The following is a 22,306-nucleotide window of genomic DNA, read 5'->3' on the forward strand; positions in this document are numbered from 1 at the left end:
AGCAGTGCCAGGTGCACTTTTGTTGGAGGAGATTTAATCGGAAGAATTATTCTGGTAAGCATTAAGGGGTTTTGTTTAGCTTGGCTTGTGTCACATTTGTTCTACTTTAGGAAGTATGGTGTTCTTCTTAATAGTTTTCTATTATTTCTGCATTCCATTGGATGTTTTTTTTGGACTTTTTCCTCTTCATTTAACTGCTTATATGATATGATCATGAGGTGTCAGTATGCAGTGAAAAATGTAGCTTTCTGAAACAGATTCCAACTTGGTCACTAATTCTATATGTGCTGTTCATTGTTCCAGTGTGTGAGCTATGTGTTTGGTGGATTTCCAATTTTCACAAAGTTGAGATTCAGAAACTTATCCTGTATTAACACAAATGTACTGTGTCATGAGCATTGTGTATACAGTCCTGTGCATTGTGTGCTGCTGAGGAATATGTAGCTTTCCATTTGTGCTGGGGAAATTCAGCAAGAATGCTCTAAGCAGCACATGGTGTACTTTCCCTTGAGCATCAGCCAGCTCTGTACTGTATGATACAATAAGGGTAAGACTGCCATTCCTCTGCCCGTGTATCTCCTGACTTCTTTGTCATGGCCTTATCTAAATGAGTATTACTGGACTTGATCCCTAAAGGGGAAATAGAAGACTGAATTGCTGGTATCCAGCCTTACCTGCACAAGTGTGACATAGCTAGTGTAAAACTTAACATCAGGAATTGTGCGTTATGCCACACAGAGACCAGTGCTTCAGGGCAGGTACAAGGATGGTACAAGAAAGAAGACCGGAACTTTCTCCTCCCTGGTCTTTGGTAGTTTGAAATGTGACACACCAGGAAGAATTTCCAATACACAGTTTTATTCCTGTGCCTTCTGGTCTCTGATTTCAGACTGGATTGGATCAAGTGCATCTACACCAAGGAATTTAAACCACCGACACCCTTCCCCAACTTTGTGGAATCTAAATTCCAATGGAACAAGCTCAACTTCGAGTGGCTCAGATTTCCTCTCTAGGACTTCTCCGGATATGAATTTTAGGATAGGTAAGAAAATAGACTAAATACTAAGGTCCATATGGTGACTGTCAAATTCCAACCAATAAAAATATATAGGAAAGCTTTCACTGCTTTGTCTATGCCAGACTTCAGTTTGGGGTTAATGGCTGCGTTACAGATGGCTTTTGCTATATGAAGGAAAGTAAGAAAACCCTTAAGATCCTGGTATGGCTTTTTTCCAAAAGGAGGGGAACTCTCAGCTTAGCTTCCATCCTAGGCACCTAAGAAATGTTCTACCCTGTGCCAGCTGGCTGTCATTCTCATGGCACCTGCTTCCAGTTAGGGAGTACTGTAGTCTATTCTATCTCATGCATTCCCAAAAATTTGGGGGATTACAGGAAACTGAACAGGACCTGCTGTGAGCCTGTTTAGTTCAGAAGAATCCCAGCAGAATATTTTGCCTTTCATGATGGAGAAATTGTTGCAGAGATGTATTCTGAAAACAGAATTCTTTTATAGGAATTCTGACCTTAAGCACCAAACATTCCTAGCTGGTTTTGGAAATATGCAGATTTCTGTTAGTTTCACAAAGAAGTTAAAGCATAGTAGTGTATTTATTGAGTTGTGCATAGTCAGGTTTCTTTCTAAATATGTAAAAACAAATTAGCATCACTGAAAATTTTCCCCCATTATTTTCCCTAGCTGAACTTCATTACAACCAAACTGCTATAACTCCAGAAGATAATGAGGCCAAACATCCTTATTCACAAAGAATATCATCCATGGATAAGAAGCTCCGCTATCCACAGACAGCAAGATTTTTTCATTGATATTAAATTTGTTTTCTTCTGATTCTCTAATGATGGTTGTTATTTTGTGACATGTAGAAATAAGCATTGATCTAAATAATTACTTTTAATGTACAATTATCACTCTGCACACAGTTATAGAGCTAAACTTTCCCATGATTCAACTATCTAGGCTTCAGTGGCATGACACTACTGACCACTTAAGAATATGGTCCCCCTGTGTTTCTTAGATTAGCTGTCATATTAAACAATGACTGGAAACTTTCTCTTCCTTGTCATTTCACTTCTCACAGTCTGTCCTCAGTCATATTTTTGAGCCTGTTAGCTGGCAATCTCTGACATAGATGTCTAGGTTCCTCAATGACCATGTTTCCTTGTTTTTTAAAATGGACTCTGACCAACTTACGCAAATTGGACTCAGCTTTCCAAGATGTTCCTGTCAATTGTATGTTTTTGTTTTCATATGTATTGGCACTTCTGCCTTAGATTTAGAACTCTAAAGAAGAGTCTGTCATTTAAATGTTGGAAAACTTTGCCCAGTACCCTAACATGGAATGTAGAATCAAGAAAAATTGAAATTCCTACCTGTAATGGATAATCATAACGTCACAAAACATCACAACAGTAGAGCATTAGAGGTTGGAATGAAACTGCTTGGCATTTGCTCCTGGTATCAGCAACCACTTCTGCCTTTGTTTGTGACCTGACTGCAGCTCACACTCAACGTCTGCAGCAGTCTCTTGAATAACTGCAGCAAGAGATGGATGAGATTTGTGGTTGCAAAAGAGGAAATTTGATCACAGTAGTGGTAAGAAGAAATGCATCATCCTGGCTACTGGGAGATGTAGCTTTCCTCTCTTACTGAAGAAGGTATTTATTTCAACAAGTGTGCTTGAATCAGTAATGTGCCTGCTTAACCAAATGGTAGTTTCAATTTTGAATTCCCTTCTCTATATCATTCAAGTGAAGATTTTTTGGATGATTGCTAATATAGTAAAATACTAACTGGTACAAATGGCAGAGAAGAAAAAAAACACGTAATGGAACGTTGTCTTAGAGCTGGTATGTACGACAGCAAATACAAAAGGTTCTTTCATTCTGTGAATAACTCCCACACAGCAATTAGTGGAAAAGATGAATATTTCAATGTACAGTAGCTACAGCCAGCCTACTTGAAATTAGACAGACCACCTTCAGATCCTTTGCTTTCTGGGAGAAATGTTAGCATTAAAAACAGCCAAACAAGTTCCACCTAGTACCCACTTGTTTGTAATTTGAAATTGCTTTTAATGAGGGGAAAAAAAAAGAAAAAAGAAATTTGGAATGAAATACCATTCAATATGTTGGGCACGTGAACTATAATCCTCTGCTTGTGTTCCTTATTTTCACTAGTAGCATGAATGAAAATTCTGTTCCACAGCCTGCTGCTGACCATAGTGCCTGACTCCCCTTGTGCACTGAACCTGGCTGTGCCACCACCAGAGTGTCCTGCCAGGATAAGGACGGAGGCTATGGTGGGAGGCCTTTGGGGGAAGAGGAGCTTCAGTCCTTCCCTGAACTCTGTTCACATCAGTTTGCCTCTGCGGTGAGATCACCAAGTCTAGGTGGATGGACAGCTTGACACTGTTTCCTTTTTTCTAATTCTTTTAATTTCTAATTTTAAGGTCAAATAACACTGGAGTAAGTGGTTTAGAGAGCACATGGAACTTCTATCGTTGCAAGTCTTAAAAAGCACTTATGATGCTAAGACAAATACCTGCCAGAACTGGTAAAAGCAAGGTTGATTTTGCCTTAGGGCAAAGAATGGAGTGCAAGACCTGTTGAAAGTTCTGCTAACTCTGTTTTCTGTTACTCTGGTTTAAAATAAAATGGCATCCAAAGAGAATCAATACGGAAGCAACATGAGATTGGCCTGGTCTGCATACTGTAATTGCTTTGTATCATTTCTGATAAAATATGAAATGTACCTTGATTTTCTAAAGCTTTTGCTAAATGCCCTAATATGCTTAAATGACCAGGAGGAACAAGGCTTTGGATAAAAGTGAGACATGCTAGAATACTTCAGACTGCCTAAAAATGGATGGAAATGCTGGCAGGTCACTGTGTGGTTCCTGCTTCAGAGGTGTAGGAGTGGGAAGAAGAGCAAGCAGCATGGCATGTAGCTATGTCACTTCTCAATTGTTGCTATTGATTTTTTTTCTTCTGTCTGAAAAGCAAAATCTGGAAGTAAATTTTTAAAAACCTGTCAACATGCTTATGTGAAATGCAAAGCACTGTTTGTTCTAGGAAGGCAGTTAGCTCACTTCCACTCTCCATCATATGCCTAATGGCTTTTCCAGCTAAACAGTATATCATTTATGTTTCAAGCATGGCATTGTTTAGGTTGTCAGCCAGAATGAAGATGTGTAATTTTCTTTGGGCTGAAATAATATCTTCCGCACTGGCACCATTACATTTGCTCTTCTCCAATGTTTCTATGCTGACATTCTGTCACAGAATTGTGCATTGATGTTTTTCACAGGGAGAGGACATGCACAATGACAAGTCTAATAAAAAATTGCTATGCACTTCTGATTCACATCCTGACAATTTCAAGTGACAGGAATAGCTCCTGCAGCTCTAGCTTGGAATAGGACCTGATGGCTTGAGGAGCGTTACCAGCACGAATGAGTCCTCTGTACCCCCTTTTGATTCTATCAGTTGTCTCTGTTCACTATCAGGAAAAACAGTATCTAAAAGCTCTTTTGATTTTTTAAGTTGTTCTCAGTTACTCCTAAATTGTTTATTTTTAGCCATACATACACCAGAAAATGCATGCTCTATTTTAAACTGATGAAAGAAGGATTTCTAAAAGTGTATTTATCTGTGAAGGCAATTATTTGATGTCAGATCTCAGTGAGTTGTTAACAATGGGTTAGACAACCCAGTTGCAGGCAAAACAAATAAAAAATGATAGTAAAATCCCCACAGCCTCTGTGGTGACTCAGAAGGACAAAACCCTCCCCACTCCCATCCTGCTGCTTAGACCAGCCCCAAGCCCTCCCACCCTTTGTACCAGCTAAGCCCATGCATTCAGACCCAAGGTCTGGTAGCTCACCCACAGGGCCATAGAGGTTTTTTATTCCTTTGCATGGACTGGTGGCTAAAGCTGACACCTGTATTTACAGCACATTGATATGATATGATAGATAGATATTAAATAGTGTGACAGTTAAAGGTCAGTAATTTTGTTTTAAGTTTCCTTCTGACAGTTTATGAATCTACAGTAATGGTTAGCAATATAGGTATGTACTTACGCCCAAGATGTAAAATTCTTTCTAAATTTAGAAGGCAGTTATTAGTGGGACATAGAAAGAAATGTCATTATGGGAAAAAAATTGAGATTGAAAATCAAAATACTGGGAAGATAATTACCTATTGCATAATACTCTGTGCTTTTAACTATCAGAAAGTATTTCACATGTAATGGCATTCTAATTGTTTTAAATTAAATGAATCATTGAATGTTTCAAGGATGCCCAAAAGAATATGCTTGCTATATTATTTCATTCCCTGACTGTTCCCTTGAGGGAAGAAATTCAAAGATATGTTTTAATGTTTACTTTTCTCTCTTTTCTGACACTGGTATTTCACTTGCCATTCTCATACTGAAGCTGGCTGAGGAAACTCTTGGAAAGAGAGGCTGGAATGGGATGCAAGGGTGGAGAAAACAGGATGAAAGGTATTTGGAACCATTGATGAGTAAGTGCCTTTCAGATCTTGTCACAGGCAGACTGAGTCCCACTAACTCTTCTGCACAGTCCGGATTTAGACTTAGCAACAAAATAAGAAGATATTTTCTTAGGTTTTAACCAACAAGGTATAAGTCTTGTTGCTGTGTTACTGAAGGCTGCTTTTGACAGCTCATCTGAACTGGCCTTCCACCTCATCTTCATAATGTTGCAGGATGGGATGACTTTTTTTTTTGCTCCTAATCCTGCTGGTAAGTCTTGAGGCATTTGGAAGTGTAACTTGGCTACTCATCTTCAGTTCCAAAAACCAGTTCCAATCTAACATTACTCAGTCTTGGTGCCTGTACAGCTCCACCTGGTCTTCATTTAGTATCAGCTCTGTGCAGGTGACAGGGGATAGAGCCAGTAATAGAACAATGCATTTTTCTCACAAATAAGTAGTCCTGACAATGAGTGGTTAGACTCTAGTATGAATGTGATACAGATGACCAAATTGTCACTAAAGTGTCCTGAAAAGATATTCTTCTTTTTAATAGCTCCAGCTATGTTTTGCCTCCATCAGTTTTTGCCAAGGACACTGGGCAATGGTAAAAATCAAAATACAGGATAGAGAAGAGTTCCCACATACGGGTGAAAAACATCAGATTGACAGGCATGGAAACCAAGCTCCTGTATTCACAAGTGAAGAAATACAGCATGGGCAGTACCTTATGTAACCTCCCATTTCCTGATGCTTGGTAGCTCCAAAATGAATGTCTGACAAGATGGGGAGAAAATGTTCCCTCTGTTTAAGGAGGGACTCAGATGCAGTTCACGGAAATGATTCATTCCATCCAGAGCAGAGCTGGAAACAGCCTTGGATTTGCTGGTAATTTGCTCTAAACATGGACTGCTGTCTCTGACAGCAAAACTCACTCTGGGTGTGCATTCTCTCTTTCCCATTTAATACTTGCCTGCCTGGGCCCTAGAAAATGGACTCAGAAGTCATATGTGTCATACAACCTATGAAATAAGTGTCAAGTAAAAGCTTCATTCATACTATTGACCTGAGACATGAGACTCTTTGATCCCTCATCTTGGTGTTATTTGTCGTGCTCACGGGAATTTCAATTTAAGGGGAAATACTAAAGGTGCAACTCAGATGCAAGTCAGAAACAAATTGCATACTCCCAACCTGCAGTCTCTATAGCAGGTACTCCTCTCCCAACACAGTGACATGCTCAAAATGAAAAAATGAGGAGCTATGGGTGTGCAAATACTGCAGTGCTCTTCAGTCATGTGGGCACAGTTCCCTTATAAGAGGAACAGCAAGATGTGCTGTGTGCTTGTAAAGAGCATAGAGAAATTAGATTCAGGTCCAAGTATAATAGAGATTAGCATGAGAGGAGAGAATGGCAGTGAAAACAATGCAGAAGTGTGTATCTTCCTACCGTTATTATTATTATTATTATTATTATTATTATTATTATTATTATTATTTGCCATTAGAAGAGCCAGCTCAGAAAATGCTAGGAAGAAAAATTAATTTCAGATAATATAACTGTAGTTATAGCTGTAAACTGTGGCTTAATAGCTAGATCTGTTAAAGAACTCCAGATTAGGACTACTTGATGGAGGAGCAAAAAATCCTCCTTCTTCACCTTTATGTCAAAATAATATAAGCTAAAAAAAAAAAAAAAAGGCTGCTGAGAATCACTGGACTATTGTCCTGGAAAGAAAAGATTTACATGGAACTCAGCAGACTGCTAAGCTTCAAATAAGTTTTAAAGGAGGGGAGTAAGAGGAGTGTCCGTTGTGCAGCAGAGTTCTGCTCTGTTGTGAACAGCCTAAAATAATGGGTCTGCTGGTCTCCACCATGCTGGGAAAGGGTGTGTGATGGGCTTTGCTCTGCTGGCCCTCTGTGGCACAAATGCCAACAGCAGCTGCCCAGGGAAGCTCCCTATTTCCCACCATGTTTGCACAGTCTGTCTTCTGCCTTGGTGCTTTCCCTTCACCCTTTTCACAATCTGAGGTGCTAATCTAGTACATCATATCCATTTTTTTTAGCATGGCACTTCACGGCAGCTATTTGATGGTGTACTCACAAGGCATCCAACAGCACTGCTATTATTGAGACTGAGCATTAGGGCTTTTTTGGAGTTCTCAGGGTGGTCAAGTGGCTCATCTGTAGGAGAGCTCTTTATCAGAGAAAAACCTTTTTAAGAGAGGATGCCATGACAGAGTCTACCAAAATTCAAGGCTGACTCCACCTACTAGGACAGACAAGCTGTTCGGTATCTCTCTGTTGTTAACACCCTAAGAACATAAACGTCAGTTCACTCAGCAGAGAGACTGAAAGATACATCAGCCAGCAATAAACAGATGGCAACACTGCTGGGAGATTTAATTAAAGCAAGGGTCGAAAATGAGTTTGAGACGTAGAAGAAAAAATAAGACAACTAAATAGTTTTATGGAGCACTGATACAAATAATGACCTAAGAAAGTGAGTTAAAATAAGCCTAAAAAGAACAGGTTTGCAAATACAGCTGTAGTTCCCTGTGCATCAGTTCTGAATTCCTACCACTCTAGCTACAAAGCATTTTGACACATTTGTGTAAACAACAATCAGCTCTGTATGACCAGTGTATACTGAAACAAAAAAAAAAATGTGTTGCACACGATAAGATTTTGGCTGCTTTCTCCATACTTTGGTTTGGTGCAGAGCAAATGGTTCCAAAAGAGATTTTTCTGAGTGGGTGACACTACACAGCACATGGAAATGACTTAAGTCAGCAGTCACACTGCATTAAAACAGAAAATTTGCATGAAAAATACTGCTACATGATATACTCTTGAGTGTTTTATTTGCACTTTTTTCAGCATGGAGTTCAAAAGGAACATTCATTTTCTGTGAAACGCAGTACTTTAAACAATAGTCAGAATTACCCAATTTGCTTTTCTCTTAACACCAGAAGACAAAGCTGTAAAATAACATCTTACAGTTGTTCACTATTTAGAATAAATATGTCATTATCTTCCTTTTAAGCTGGATTTTCAGATTTAAAGTCATTGGAATCTGTATTAAAAATGTGGTGTGTTTCACCTTGCCTGGTTTCTACCCATGAAACCAATGAAGAGCACACAAGAAGTGATGAACAGAAACACTGAAATTCTACCATCACTAACAAACTGTGTATCTGATGTTTACTATCTGTCTGTCAGTTTTCCTGGATTTCCTTGGAATTTTCCTGGATTTTCCTATAGAAGATGATTCTGTGTGGTTTTTCAAAATAATGTTTTTCACCTCCTGACAGTCAACTAAGAACATCTTATGTTCTATAAGGAGAGGACCTCTCTGATGAGCTAAAGCCTGCAGTAATTCAAGCTCTGTAGGAAGAATTGTGAGAAACAAAAGAGCTTCCTTCTGCCATATTCCACTAAGGAGGCAGAAAGTTGGGGAAAATATATTCTCTCAATAGTAAGAGAGAAACAAGTACAATTTCATGCTGCTGTGAAGTTGGTTAGACATATGTACCGTGCCCTATTAGAGAGAGAGTGGGAAAAACGTTTTTGTGCTTCCAGGTAATGCAGGCCTCATGGTGTGAAGCATCAGACAGAACATTCAGGTTCAGGTAGTTAAATTTAGGTTCTGTTATGAATAAACAGTACACAAAATGTCAGGAGCAAACAGAATTTTAAGCCCTTGCACCTTTCTGGGGTTGCTTTCATCTGTGACAGATGTTAGCAACCTCAGGAATTTTAACTACAGCTTGTGAGGTCTGTCACCTTTCCTTTCATACCTGAATCATCCCCCAAGCCAAACACTGGGAGCACCTCATAACTCAAAAGTCCCCAGTCCTCTGGGTTCTCTCTTACACAGAAGGATACCAGTTTGGGTCCTCTATCTTGCTGTACAAAATAAAGGGGCAGATTAAACTGAGTTATGATCTCAAGCTGTCAGCCTAAATCTGATGGGTCTGAAAGCTCTGGGACTGCACAAGGCTGGGAATCTATGCTGCTAACTGAACTTTGCTACGTCAACCAACCTCTTGTGCAAATCTAGGTAAGTAACAAGCTTCTTTCAGCTAAATTGCAGTTTTAGTCAAACACCTGATATTTAATTCAGATGTTGCCCTTGAGCATTCAACACTTGGTGGATAACAATTAGTTCCTAATGTTTGCTAATACCTCACTTCTCCTATACAGGAAATCTAAACATTTTATGTAAGTATCTGACATTAAGCTGTCACAATCTGCTACAGTTGCCGAACTCTATATTAAATATAATGCACAGTACTACACTGGTGTGGGTGGACAACATAATCGGGCATCCTCAAAGACACCTAAATCTGTGAGCAACCTACATACTGTGCCTGTATAAAAGGACATATTATGGTTGATCGTGACAAGAACTTTCTTCTAAAAGCACTTACAAAAAATGTAATTGGAATGTTTAACCCCTACACCCTTTCTGTATCAGTGATTACTTCTTCCATCTGGCCATAGCATAGGTCTACTTGCATCACTGCCTAATAACCATGGCATGGTTGTGCTTTCAAGGCTTGGGACTGGGATTTTTCATATTTAGTACTTAGATGAGGTAATTTGAATGAAATGAGCTTGATTTGTGTGTTTATGTATGTGTATAGCTAAAGATAATGGACATGGCTATAAGATGGTTTCTGTGATTGGAGCAGACTACTTTCTTCACTCCAACATCACAGCTGAAGAACAATCTGGAGGAAAAAATACTCCAGCTACTGATCTTCATTTTCAAGACATAAAACTCAGCCCTTTTACATCCTTTCCTCTTTCATTATTTATAAATAAGATTTTGACTTTCTTACTTTCAGGAAATTTAGCCCTATAGGTCACATTCCTCATACCTTAGTTTCCACTAACGTTAATCAGGGGTTCATCACAGAGTACAATTTCAGATCGGACTGTTGACTAATCTAAAGATAAGAAAGCCCGTAGTACTAACACATGTGATTGAGACAGCATCATGAAAAGTTGTTTTTTTCTCTCAGAAGACTTGAATCATCAGTTGTACCATTCAAAGCCTATAAATACATGGACTATTGCAAAATAGTGGGCTTCTGTACTGCAACTGTCTGTAAGCCTGTCCAAACTTCAGCAAACTTCTTTGTTGTCAATGGGACCGTTTCAAAGGAGAGACCCAAATTTTAATGTAAGTTAATGTAAGTGTTAGCAGCGTTACAGCCATAAATTTCTATCTTATGTTGCCTTCAGGAACGCCACTGCATTTCATTTATGGAAATACTAATTAGAATGTAGATGAGTACAGGCTGTCTCTAAGGCTTTTTTTTTTTTTTTTTTTTTTTTTTTTTTAATGAATACGATCTATATTTTGAGAATTTTTGTCTGTCATTAGGTTATACTTTACAGTTTTATGTTAAATTAATACATTCTATGCTTACCTGTTTGTTTTATAAAATTATTTCAGGTTTTAATTTTATTTCCTTTTTAGAGTATTTTGAAAAAAATATTAACAAACATTTGATAGGTACTACATGAACTGTAATAGCACAGTAAATATAATACAATAGTTATTTGCCAGATACCTCCAAGAAAAAAAAAAAAAAAGAAAAAAGAAAAAAAAAACACCATTTCTGCTACTGTCTTTAAGGAAACTCCTTTTCTCTTTTTCCTCCTCCCTCTCTGCTCCACTAGCTGAAAAGCCAATAAAAAAATTCTCCACCTCCTACACAGTTCAGAACAAGATCTGTGTGCATTTATCCTAGGCATGCTTTGAGACCCAGAAGGGGATGAAAGTAGTCAATGTGCAACGGGAATCTTAACTTCAGACACTAATCTGTACCTCTCTCTTGACCTTGCTGATATGCTGCAAGCTAATTATTAAACTTTATAATTATTTTTTTATTTTTTGAATCAATTTAAGTCCAGCCTGGGGAGAAGAAACAGTTAAAGAAATGTCTCAAGTATACTTGCATTCATCTAATCAGACTTTGTGTGCATCTACAAATGGTACAGAACTGAAATCAATCATTGATAATGAAACCACAAATGAAAAATGGACTGAAGACTCCTTTCCAGGATTAGAAATACTGTGCACAATTTATGTTACATATGCTGTGATCATTTCAGTGGGTCTCCTTGGAAATGCTATACTCATCAAAGTCTTTTTCAAGATTAAATCAATGCAGACGGTTCCAAACATCTTCATCACCAGCCTGGCATTTGGAGACCTACTGCTTTTATTAACTTGTGTGCCTGTAGATGCAACACGTTACATTGTGGATACCTGGCTCTTCGGAAGAATTGGGTGCAAGCTGCTGTCTTTCATCCAGTTAACCTCAGTTGGAGTATCAGTGTTCACACTGACTGTTCTCAGTGCTGACAGGTGGGTCTGATGCAACTGGTTTGCCAGGAAATACCTCAGGTGTGAAATTAGAAATGAATAAAAGAGCATAAATGATAGTTTTCACAACAGTAAATGGCACATTTTAATGAACTGAAAAAAAATATATATCTCCCATTTATTTTTAAAATGTGTGTTAGAAAAATTGGAACAGTTCTTTTTAATAGAGTGAAGTGAGACTCTTTAAGTCTTCTGACCTTTTATTAGTTTGAAGTACAGTACGTTTTTTTTTCTCCATTGCACAGAAAAGGTAAATTGCTTAAGGCAGGGAAAAGACAGTATATTGGTGCTATCTAGTGGTGCACTAAAGTAGTCAATGAAGATGAAAAATAAAACTGTGAAAAATGACTGAGTGGAAATCTTTTGTCTTACTCCTGTGCACTCAGTGAGGCTCTAAAATCTTAGAACTAAAACAAGTGGCATGTGGGATGAAGAGCCAAAAGTAAACTCAGAACAGACTTTGGGACAAACTACTTTCATGACTCTCATGACTTGATGGTTACTGCAATACTTATGGTAGTTTTCATGTTAGTAAGTGCTTAGTGTGAGATAATGTGGCACAACTGGAATACTTTCTCTGCTTTGAGTTTACAGTTCTTATATTTTTTCCAGATATATTTTAACCCAGAGGTCCTGAAATTAAACTCAGGTTACAAATGAAGCATTGTTGAAAGGGATCAGTGCTCCCATCTGACTCTTTTCATAAGGAACTGCTGAATAACCATTTTTCAATGCACCTCCTTTCTGAATGAACAATACTACAATGAGATTCCAGACCAATCAGCGTGAGCATGGCAAGGAGCAGAAAAAGACAAAATTAGTTTTAGTACTAATAAAGAAAAAGATTTTCATCTTGGATATCAGCAGTTGTAGATTGTACGTATTAGCATGTGTCCAGACTTTAAATCCCAAGTAATGCTACTGTTACTGTAACCTAAAAAAATTTGGCCAACATAAAACGAGACATACTTTGTCAGGTCAAGGGGTGCATGCAGGCTGATACCCAGACTCCACTAGTGGTAATACAAAGACAAGAAAAGACACACAGGTAGGGTAAGAACACAGTGATGTTACAACACTACACTTAAGCCTTGATACGATCTCCTGAGCAGATGTGGTTTCTGTCTACTTAATAATTTCAGTGCATTTTTCTTTTAGATCCTTGTCCAGTCTCTTCTTGAACTTGGTTAGCAATGAATTTCACTGCTTCTTTCTTTCTTTTTTTGTTGGTGTTTTGATTTTTGTTTTGTTTTGTTTTGAAATGGCTTCATTTGATGGCTCTGGATCTTGTGCTGGAAGACTTAATAATCCCTATCCATCCTCTCCGGGCTGCTCATGTTATATTCCATCCTTAGTATGTTTTTTTGAGATGCGAGCAGAGCAGCACATGGTATTCATGAGTTGCTTTAACCAGAGATAGATAATTGCACAATCTCTCTTTTCAATCCTTTGCTTTCCTAATAATTCCTAACATTTTGCATTTTATTTGTTACTAATGCTGAATATTAAGATAATATTTTCATTGAAATATTTATCACAATTTCAAGACAGTGGTACTGCATTAAGTCAATTCAGCATCCATCATTGAGACACTTGTTTCTGTATTTGATTCTTCATAGTAGCTGTTATATAAATACTCCATAACATGTTTTCACAGGATAACTATATAGCAAACTTACTCAGACAGTTCAGAACATAAGTCATGTGCACAATCATGTTCCAGTACACTAGAAGAGCTTGAGGTCAATAAAAATTGTGTTTATTTGATAAACAACAATCCAGACTTCAGTTTTCAGATTAAACTTGACTAGAGGAGAAAGAGAAGAGCAGATCCTCAGCTTGTGCAAAATATTACACCTAAACTGTCTTCTTCTCTGGATCCTTTTTCACTATGTTTCCTTTCATACCAGTCTTGTGTGCCCCTGGAAAGACCTCTTCACATTGTTAAGTGTCCTTGGTGTTTTGAGAGCAGGGTATGTTGATTTGTGTGTCTTACCCACCTTTGTGGGAGCTGCTTCCTTTTCCATGTCCCCATTCCTCAGAGATTTTGACTCATCCATAGATTTGCCCAGATTTTCTCATATGTTTCACTCAGTCCGGATGCAGCAGAATCACAGCCATGAATCAACAGCAGTGTTAGCTCATACTTTATGAATGTGAATGAGCACCTGAGCATTAGTTGGAGTAAGATCACTGCACTCAGCTAGGATCTTAGGAACAAGGAGGAAAGTAAGAGTGCACATAGATTGTTTCAAGTGTTTATAAGCCTGTTAACTTAATTCATACCTTTACTTCATACCTTTACCAGTTTTGCAACTAACTCTCTCATTTATCTTTCTGTGCACCTCCACAAAACTAGGAGAGTTTACTGATTCTAATCCAAACAGTAGAAAGTGCCTTTAAGCTTTAAGGAAGGCTTCAAGCACAAGTCAGGCCAGCCAATTCATTAAAACGATACATGCTTGAAATTAACTTTTGCATTTTCATGTTAATTATAATGAACTAGTTTATGTTTCATTTACAAGAAGATTCTTCAAAATTTAGTTTAGTGCAAATAGGGATGGCTTTATCCTCAGAAAGTTTACATAATCAGTGCTTGCACTACTACTGTATTTACTCTGACAGTGGTGTTGGTTGCTTTTAGGTACAGAGCTATTGTTAAGCCCTTGGAACTGCAGACCTCAGATGCACTCCTGAAGACCTGCTGTAAAGCTGGCTCTGTCTGGATTGTCTCCATGATACTTGCTATTCCGGAGGCCGTTTTTTCAGATCTGTATTCTTTCAGCAATCCTGAGAAAAATGTAACTTTTGAGGCATGTGCCCCTTATCCTGTATCTGAGAAGATACTGCAGGAAGCTCACTCCCTGGTTTGCTTCTTAGTGTTCTACATTGTGCCATTAGCTGTCATTTCTGTCTATTATTTTCTCATTGCCAGAACTTTGTATAAAAGTACATTCAACATGCCAGCAGAAGAACACGGTCATGCCCGTAAGCAGGTAAGTTACGATCAAGGACTAAAGTGTCCAATTTTCCATAATCTATCAAGCTGATTCAAGTCTTCATTCTTGAGTGCAAAACCGTCTCCTAATAATATGCACAAACAGATGAATAAAATTCTCCTTCAACTCAGGGCACATTAGCAATCCAAATGCAGCTGTACACTTACGCATATACTTATGTCTCATCAACTTAATTGTGAGTGTACATGCTTTCCTAAAGAGAAACTTTTTTTTTTTTCCCTAAAAGTTTGCTTTGCTTTATTATGACCCTATGAAACTCAGGAGTTATGAAGTTGAATTCTAAACAGTAAGACCTCATCCATGTTAGCTGACTTGTACTTACTTATAAATCCTAATCTAGCTGAGATTCCTATGTGATTTATAATAGAAGGGGAATGTGCTTTTCATTGGAAATACTTTGTTAAACAAAAAGAGTTTGATTTATTTGATTTATTTATTTTTTTTCTTTGCCATTTTATGTTTTATTTTAATTTAATTTTTTTTTTTTTTGTCACTAATGCATTTAGACTTTTAGACTCCTTTGAAAATCAGCACCAAGTACATGAAAGTGTTACTAATTGCTATTAATACCAGGTATGCATTATTTTCTTGTAGATTGAATCCCGCAAGAGAGTTGCAAAAACAGTTCTGGTACTTGTTGCTTTGTTTGCCTTTTGCTGGTTGCCTAACCACATCCTCTACCTATACCGCTCCTTTACATACCATTCTTCTGTAGATGCTTCCACTTTTCATCTGATAGCTACTATTTTTTCCCGTGCATTGGCCTTCAGCAATTCTTGTGTCAATCCTTTTGCTCTTTATTGGCTGAGTAAAAGTTTCCGGCAACATTTTAAAAAGCAAGTCTCATGCTGCAAGGCAAAACTTCGTACAAAGCCTCCCAGTGCTACCCAAAGTAATTCACCAACGAGAGCCCTGTCAATCACAGGCAGCACACATGGCTCAGAAATCAGTGTTACACTGCTAACAGATTACAGTATCACAAAAGAAGAGGAAAGTGTTTAGTCCATCTGTGATGAAAAATGACAGAAACTGACCAATAGCAGCTGAGTCACTACTGTCTGCATCATGGAGAGATGCCATGCCCTGCCCTGCCTCTGAAAGGATTTTCACCAGGAGTTCCTCATTTTTTAAAGCATACAACAAAGAAATCAAAGTGTGCGGCAGACGAAGATAAAGCAGCTGAAATTTTCAGCATAGGCTCAAAGGAGTTTTTCATTTGCCCAAGCATCAACATGTGCCATTAGTGGAGATCCTTGTGTTGAGCAGGACTGGAGCCAGCAAAGTTGCTGTGAGAATTGGCTGTGGGGATTGTTTCGTTCTTGGTGACTTGAGACTGGGAGCTCCCTTCTGTCAAGTACTTCCATCTAAAGCAAGCAAGTAAAACCATGCATCTTGATAAAACCATCAACCTGACAGGTTTTTATTTCTTTTCTTGTCCCAGATGTTGAAAATCAGTAAATGCATTGGAAAGCAAGTTGAAAAAAAATGCTAAAGTTTGTAGTTTGGTGTAGTAAAAAAGAAAAGCATTATGAGCCAGATCAATGCTACGCTTTGCTCTGCCAGTGACTTTGAAATTTTGGGTATGAGCTGATTGCAGTTTAAAGGGATGGCCTTCTCACATCCCAAGAAGGTCAAGGGAACCAGCAGGTGATCATCTCTCCTAAGCTGTGATAATCGTCTTTAGCCACATTTGTAAAGTTCTTTGTGATCTATAGATACTTCTCAAATGAGCAGAATTATTCATTGTTATAATGATTTTACATCATGAAATTGGTCTGGATCTTTATGAGAGCTGTAGTTTTGATTTGTAGTGCACTTTTGAAGCAAACTGCTCAGACAACCCTATCTGCCTTACTTTGGTCTGCCTCCCAGAGTGCACAACCTGCCTTTCTTTCAGATAAAACTGTGTTCAGTCCATGGAACCAGACTGGAGCTGGAGTGAAGTAGAGCCCCCAAAAGTGTACGGGGTGGGTGTCAGGCTAACCATTTCCCTATACAGATTCACTGCACCTGTAATGTATTGCTTGATAACGTGGTCATTTCTAAATCATCTGCATCTTTACAAGCATGCTGGAAGAGCTGGATTTTTCTATTGTACCGGCCTTCTATTTTTGAGTTATTCAAGTAACATCCCTTTTTCATATTATGATAGACTGTCTTTATGAAATTGGCCTTTTAATCTCAAATCCACTGATTCTGATGACTCTGCATGTGTAAACAAGTCAGCTATAGCCTATCATGGGCAGCCTGTTTATGCCTAAAAAGCAAAGCAGCACTGCTGGCAGGGACTGTCTTCCTAACAGGAGATAGAAGAAGCAAATCTTCCAGCCCCATATTACCAAAATGTTGAATGAAACCTATTTTTATTAGGCTTGTGTACATTGAACCAAAATTTTGTTCTGTGGGAGTTGGTGTTAAAAATCCACAATAGATTTTCTATTGCTTAAAATAAGGAACATCTTTCTCAAAAAAGAAGTTGTGCGTTGAATTATTGAAGAGAGGTTGCAACATATGAATTATACAAACCACTGCTGTCAGTCACAGAAGTTTGAATTTTATCTCTTATTTGAAAGGCTAACTAACCCTTGAAGACATAACACTCCTCCAGTTGCACAGAGCCCTTAACAACACATGGATGGAAATCCATCCATCCGTGCACTGTTATTTGAGTTCATTATAAGATGCAGGAAATCTATTTGCAGTCTCTCTCTTCTGACTGTCCTAATCAGAATAATAAAACTAATCTACAAATCCCAAAGGCATTGGAATACAACCTCTGTAGTCATCTTAAACCAGTTTAATGATAGCCCATTTTAATCCCATCAGGCCTGGCTTTATTGTACTATGCTCTTCACATTATTTGCTGCAAGACTGTAAGCACTAATTTTCAAATGGTTTCTCCATTTTATTGTACCAATTGTATACCAGGATAGGATCATTGAAGTAAATAGAAATATAACAGCACAGAAATGCAATTTATGGCAAAGCAGACTCCAGAGACCTCATCTTACTCTCTTTGTCTTAACAGAACACATTCCCTGGTACTGAGCAATGTACAAAAAGAACACATTACACTGATATTTTCCCCTTCTCATTCTCTTTAATGGAGCTGCAGGGTGAGACTGAAATGGGCAAATAAGCCTACACACTTAAGACCCTACTTTTCTTTTCCTAGATCTTACTATAGGGAATTCTAAATAAAAGAAAGATCAACAAACATTATAGTCCCTTACAATACTCTCTATTTTAGTTTATTGAAACTTTTAGAAAATAAATATGCCACATGTTTCTGGACTTCACAATTTGTCTCTGCTGGAGGGCATATTTTTCATTACAAAGTCCTTGGCGATACCTTACAGTGACCCTTAAAAATCAGTTTCCTAATTCACCATTTTCTTTGCTTTGCATGCAGCTACTTTTTTCTTGTGTAACTACTCCTCCAACTGGATGGTTTATCAATTGCTAATATATTGTATTAGAAATGTGATGTTTTTGCTATATGCTACACATATTTTGGTTAAAGACTGGCAATATTTCAAGTCATAATTTAACTATTCTATGTTAATAATTCTATATTTTCAAATCTTCATGAAATGTTGAATTGGAGTGATACATTGGTAAATATTTATTTTTATCTAAATGATCTGATGTTACTCATTCCACCTATTCGTCCAATATAACTATCCATAAAATATCTCCATGTTACCACAACTGGATTTAGGAGAAAGGAATCGTTTCTTTCGGTACCTTTTCTGAGTGTTAAAAACAGTTCTTTCAGCCCTAAGTAATATACATGTAATTCTATACAAAGTATAGGAATAATATGTGTTTACAGAAATATTGAATGTCATTTAGCAAACAATTGGCATGAGGAATTAGGGTTTTACTATTCATATCCACAATGAAAGACTATGTAGAAGAAAGGTACAAAATACTGAAAGACAAGACTCTATCAAAGGACTTGTTCATGTGGAATTTTATTGGGTAAGTAAATACTATTTTTAAGATGTGCCTTTTTATAATTTGTTTTGTGAATACGTTCACGCTGCCAGCTTTAATAGATTTAGATGTAACAAATAATGTTTGAGTCAGCAACAGGTTCAGTATGGGTGCTCTGATTTGCACTCTCAGTATAAGATACTGGTTTAGTTTCAAAAAAATATTTTCCACATAAAATTAATAAAATCATGTCAAAGCATGGATATGGTGTAACAGGCTGCATCTCCAGCAAATGGTACAGAATAACATTAAAATCAGTTTGTGAAACTATAGCCATTTTAAAGCCCACCCTCTTGTTTCCATAGAAAGCATTGTTTTATTTTACATAGTTAAATATGGTCTGCCTGCTGATGGTCATGTGTTTCTGCTAAGAATATTGCAATTAAAGAATAAGCTAAAGTTACACACAGCTACACCACTTGTACATTTCAATCAGTGGTACTTAGAATTAAAAAAAAAATATACAGGCTGTGCTGCAAACAATGCCCTTGGTGAAAGGCTGACTGTTCTGTGGAATTTCCATTGTCAACATAGGAAAGATGTTTTAGTTTTTAGCACATCTGGATCCAGTCCTGCCATTTTTCACGCAGTTAAGACACCACTTCACTCTCACTAGCATGTGTGTGTACCAGCTAAGGCTTTAGCCCCACAGAAAGCACAGAAAGAGTAATAACCTTTCTGTAATTAATCAGTATTTACTGCCTCCTTGATTTAACGTAACAAAGAATCTTCTTAAGAAAAAAAGTGTTAGATGTTTACCTGATCAGCATCAGCTAGTGAATTGCTGGTTCTGCTTTAATAGAAATCAAAACACTTTATTATGCCAAGATTTTGTACTTTTAGTAGGTGGTATCTCCAGAACAACAATCAGCTCTGATGAATCAAGATTTCCTTTTATCACTCAGAGAAGTCAGACACAGATACAAAATCATCATTACCTAACATGCTAATGCCTCCTTTTACTGTTTGCTTTGAGATATTTTGTCATTTAAAATGCTGTTTCCTGACAGTTCAGGCTGATCTGAGCTGTGATGTTCCAGCTCTTAGCCGCATCCCCAGAACCTGCAGCTCATCCTTCCACTGCTGCAGCAGCTGTGTTTGTGCAGCCATTAATTCAATTGTTTCAAGGACATGATTGAGATGAATGCTGTCTCAACCAAAAAAAGTTACTGGTTTTCAGCTGAATTAGCTCCCTGAGCTGGATCACTGTGCAGTCTTTACTGAAGAGGAAGAGAACAGATGGTGGTGACAAGGTAGGAAGCTACTGGATGTCAGCTGTTCCTCAGTAGCTGCCTTCATGCATGCTGTTATCTGTGGGAAGTGCGAAGGAATTTGAGGTAGTTTGTCCTCATATCTGCAGTAAAAGTGTACAGATTAGATTTACCGTGCAGGAACTGATGTGTGGCAGCTTGTTAACCCTGCTGCATGCAACCATGCTCTCACTTCCATCAAATGGCGGGGATTAAACTTTGATGTCTTACTCCCCAGGACAGTGCCCTAATGACTTATTTTAGGCAGGTCATGCAGTTAAAACACTCCCCACTCCTCCCATCACAGCTATATCCCGTAAATGCTTAGAACAATTAGACTTGGCCTCCCTGCATTTTACCATCTAATAATGGAAATTGAGGGAGTGGGCATCAAACCTCGGTAACTAATTCATTGATTATTTTTTTTCTCCTCAAACATCAGTTTAGGCTACTCTGAGTTTACTAGTGTCAGCAAGGACAATAATTTTTCTAACCTACAGTTAGATATACTTTACTTTTCAAATATGCACAGTTTATGTGAAACCAAAAGGAGGCAGATTTAGATTAGATGCAAGGAAGAAGTTCTTTACTACAAGGGTGGTGAGGCACTGGCACAGGCTGCCCCAAGAAGCTGTGGATGCCTCCTCCTTGGAAGTGTTCAAGGCCAGAGTGGATGGGGCTTTGGGCAACCTGGTGTGGTGGGAGGTGTCCCTGCCCATGGCAGGGGTTTGGAATTACGTGATCTTTAATCCTTCCAACCTAAACCATTCTGTGATTCTATGTTAAGCCTCACATGCACCCCACCAAAATGAGCTATTTGAGAGCTATTAAGAGTTTCCTAAGCTGTCAGCTGGTAAGTGAACATGAAACAATCTTTTGACAACTATTGGAATAGCCCTGCCAAGAGAAAATTCTTGAAGCATGAAAGATGTTGTTAACTAGGCTGCGTGTTCTTTGTGTAACAGCCAAAGGTTACTAAAAGTCTATATTTATATCCTTAGCAATTTTATCTGACGGTCTGTTGACCAGACAGCTAGCTGATACTGGTCTTCTCTCCCTACAGAGCTTCACAAGCTCAGGACTGCGTCTTTGATTTTATTATCGTTCCAGTCTATATGACAGCAAAGATATATTTGTCCTTGGAATGCTTATTTCCAGAAAGCTTCTGTACAGAATATTATTTTCATTTCTGAGTGCACCGATTGCTGCGCCACTAAAGCCACCTGGCAACCTGCCCCTACCATCTCTGGTGGAGCTGTTATATTTCCATTTAAAACACCTGCGCTGTTTTAATACCTACATTTTATAGCTCGGTGTAAAACATACTGACACGTAAATAGTGTGCCTCCTCCTACTCTAAATAAAAATAGTTTTGAATACACCTTTTACCACGTAAATTTGCTATGGACGCAGATCTATCCAGTCTGCAGTGTGAAAGCCACTAGATGGCACCAAGTAAGGCTCTTTTAAACGAACTGATTCAAGATATTTTTTTTATTAAAAATATTTAAGCGCCTACAGATAACTGCACCGGCGGGTGCCTAATTACGACGACCTTTATTAATTCAAACGTATTTAAAAATCCGAAGATAAGCTCGGTGCCTTGCCAGAACCCTCTCAGAAGGCAGCGAGGGGGGCTCTGGAAGGCGTCGGGCTGCCCCCCTGTGCCAGGGGAGAGGCAGAAACCGATGTTTTGACATTTTCCACGCCGTTTCGGCGTCATCTACCGCCGAAATGTGTTTTGTGTTTGCTTGCAGCACGATATGAACAGGGGCTCAGTGACAAGACGGCCGCAGAGGGGCTGCTCGGCTCCCTGAGGCACAGGGGGGATGCGAGGCCCGGCGCCCCCCCCGAGCTTTTGTTCCTCCGGGTGAGTGAACGGGCACCGCCTCAGGAGGCAGGGCAGGGCAGGGCACTGCGCGGCGCCCTCAACCAGGAAGCACCCCGCCGCCCCTTTCCCTCCTCCCGATTGGCTGCGCCGCCCTCACGTGACCGCCCAGCCCGCTCCTCACTGGCTGAGGCGGGGCGGGCGGGGAGGTCGCTTCCGCTTCTGCGCTGCGCGCTGCCTCAGGCCGCTCGGTCGGCGGCGGCGGCGGGCCTCTGCCGGTGCGCGCCTCCCC

General features: G+C 38.8%; 1 protein-coding gene across 1 annotated transcript; it reads left to right on the forward strand.

The window, feature by feature from the left end:
- Window positions 1-11,304: 11,304 nt before the first annotated feature.
- Window positions 11,305-18,341, forward strand: BRS3 (bombesin receptor subtype 3). Its single transcript, XM_032195998.1, has 3 exons — window positions 11,305-11,899; window positions 14,562-14,913; window positions 15,532-18,341. Exons 1-3 carry the CDS (start codon window positions 11,469-11,471, stop codon window positions 15,937-15,939), a joined length of 1,191 nt encoding a protein of 396 aa, XP_032051889.1. The 5' UTR covers window positions 11,305-11,468; the 3' UTR covers window positions 15,940-18,341.
- Window positions 18,342-22,306: the final 3,965 nt, after the last annotated feature.

This window comes from Aythya fuligula, chromosome 13 (genome assembly GCF_009819795.1).
Source record: "Aythya fuligula isolate bAytFul2 chromosome 13, bAytFul2.pri, whole genome shotgun sequence".
NCBI lineage: Eukaryota > Metazoa > Chordata > Aves > Anseriformes > Anatidae > Aythya > Aythya fuligula.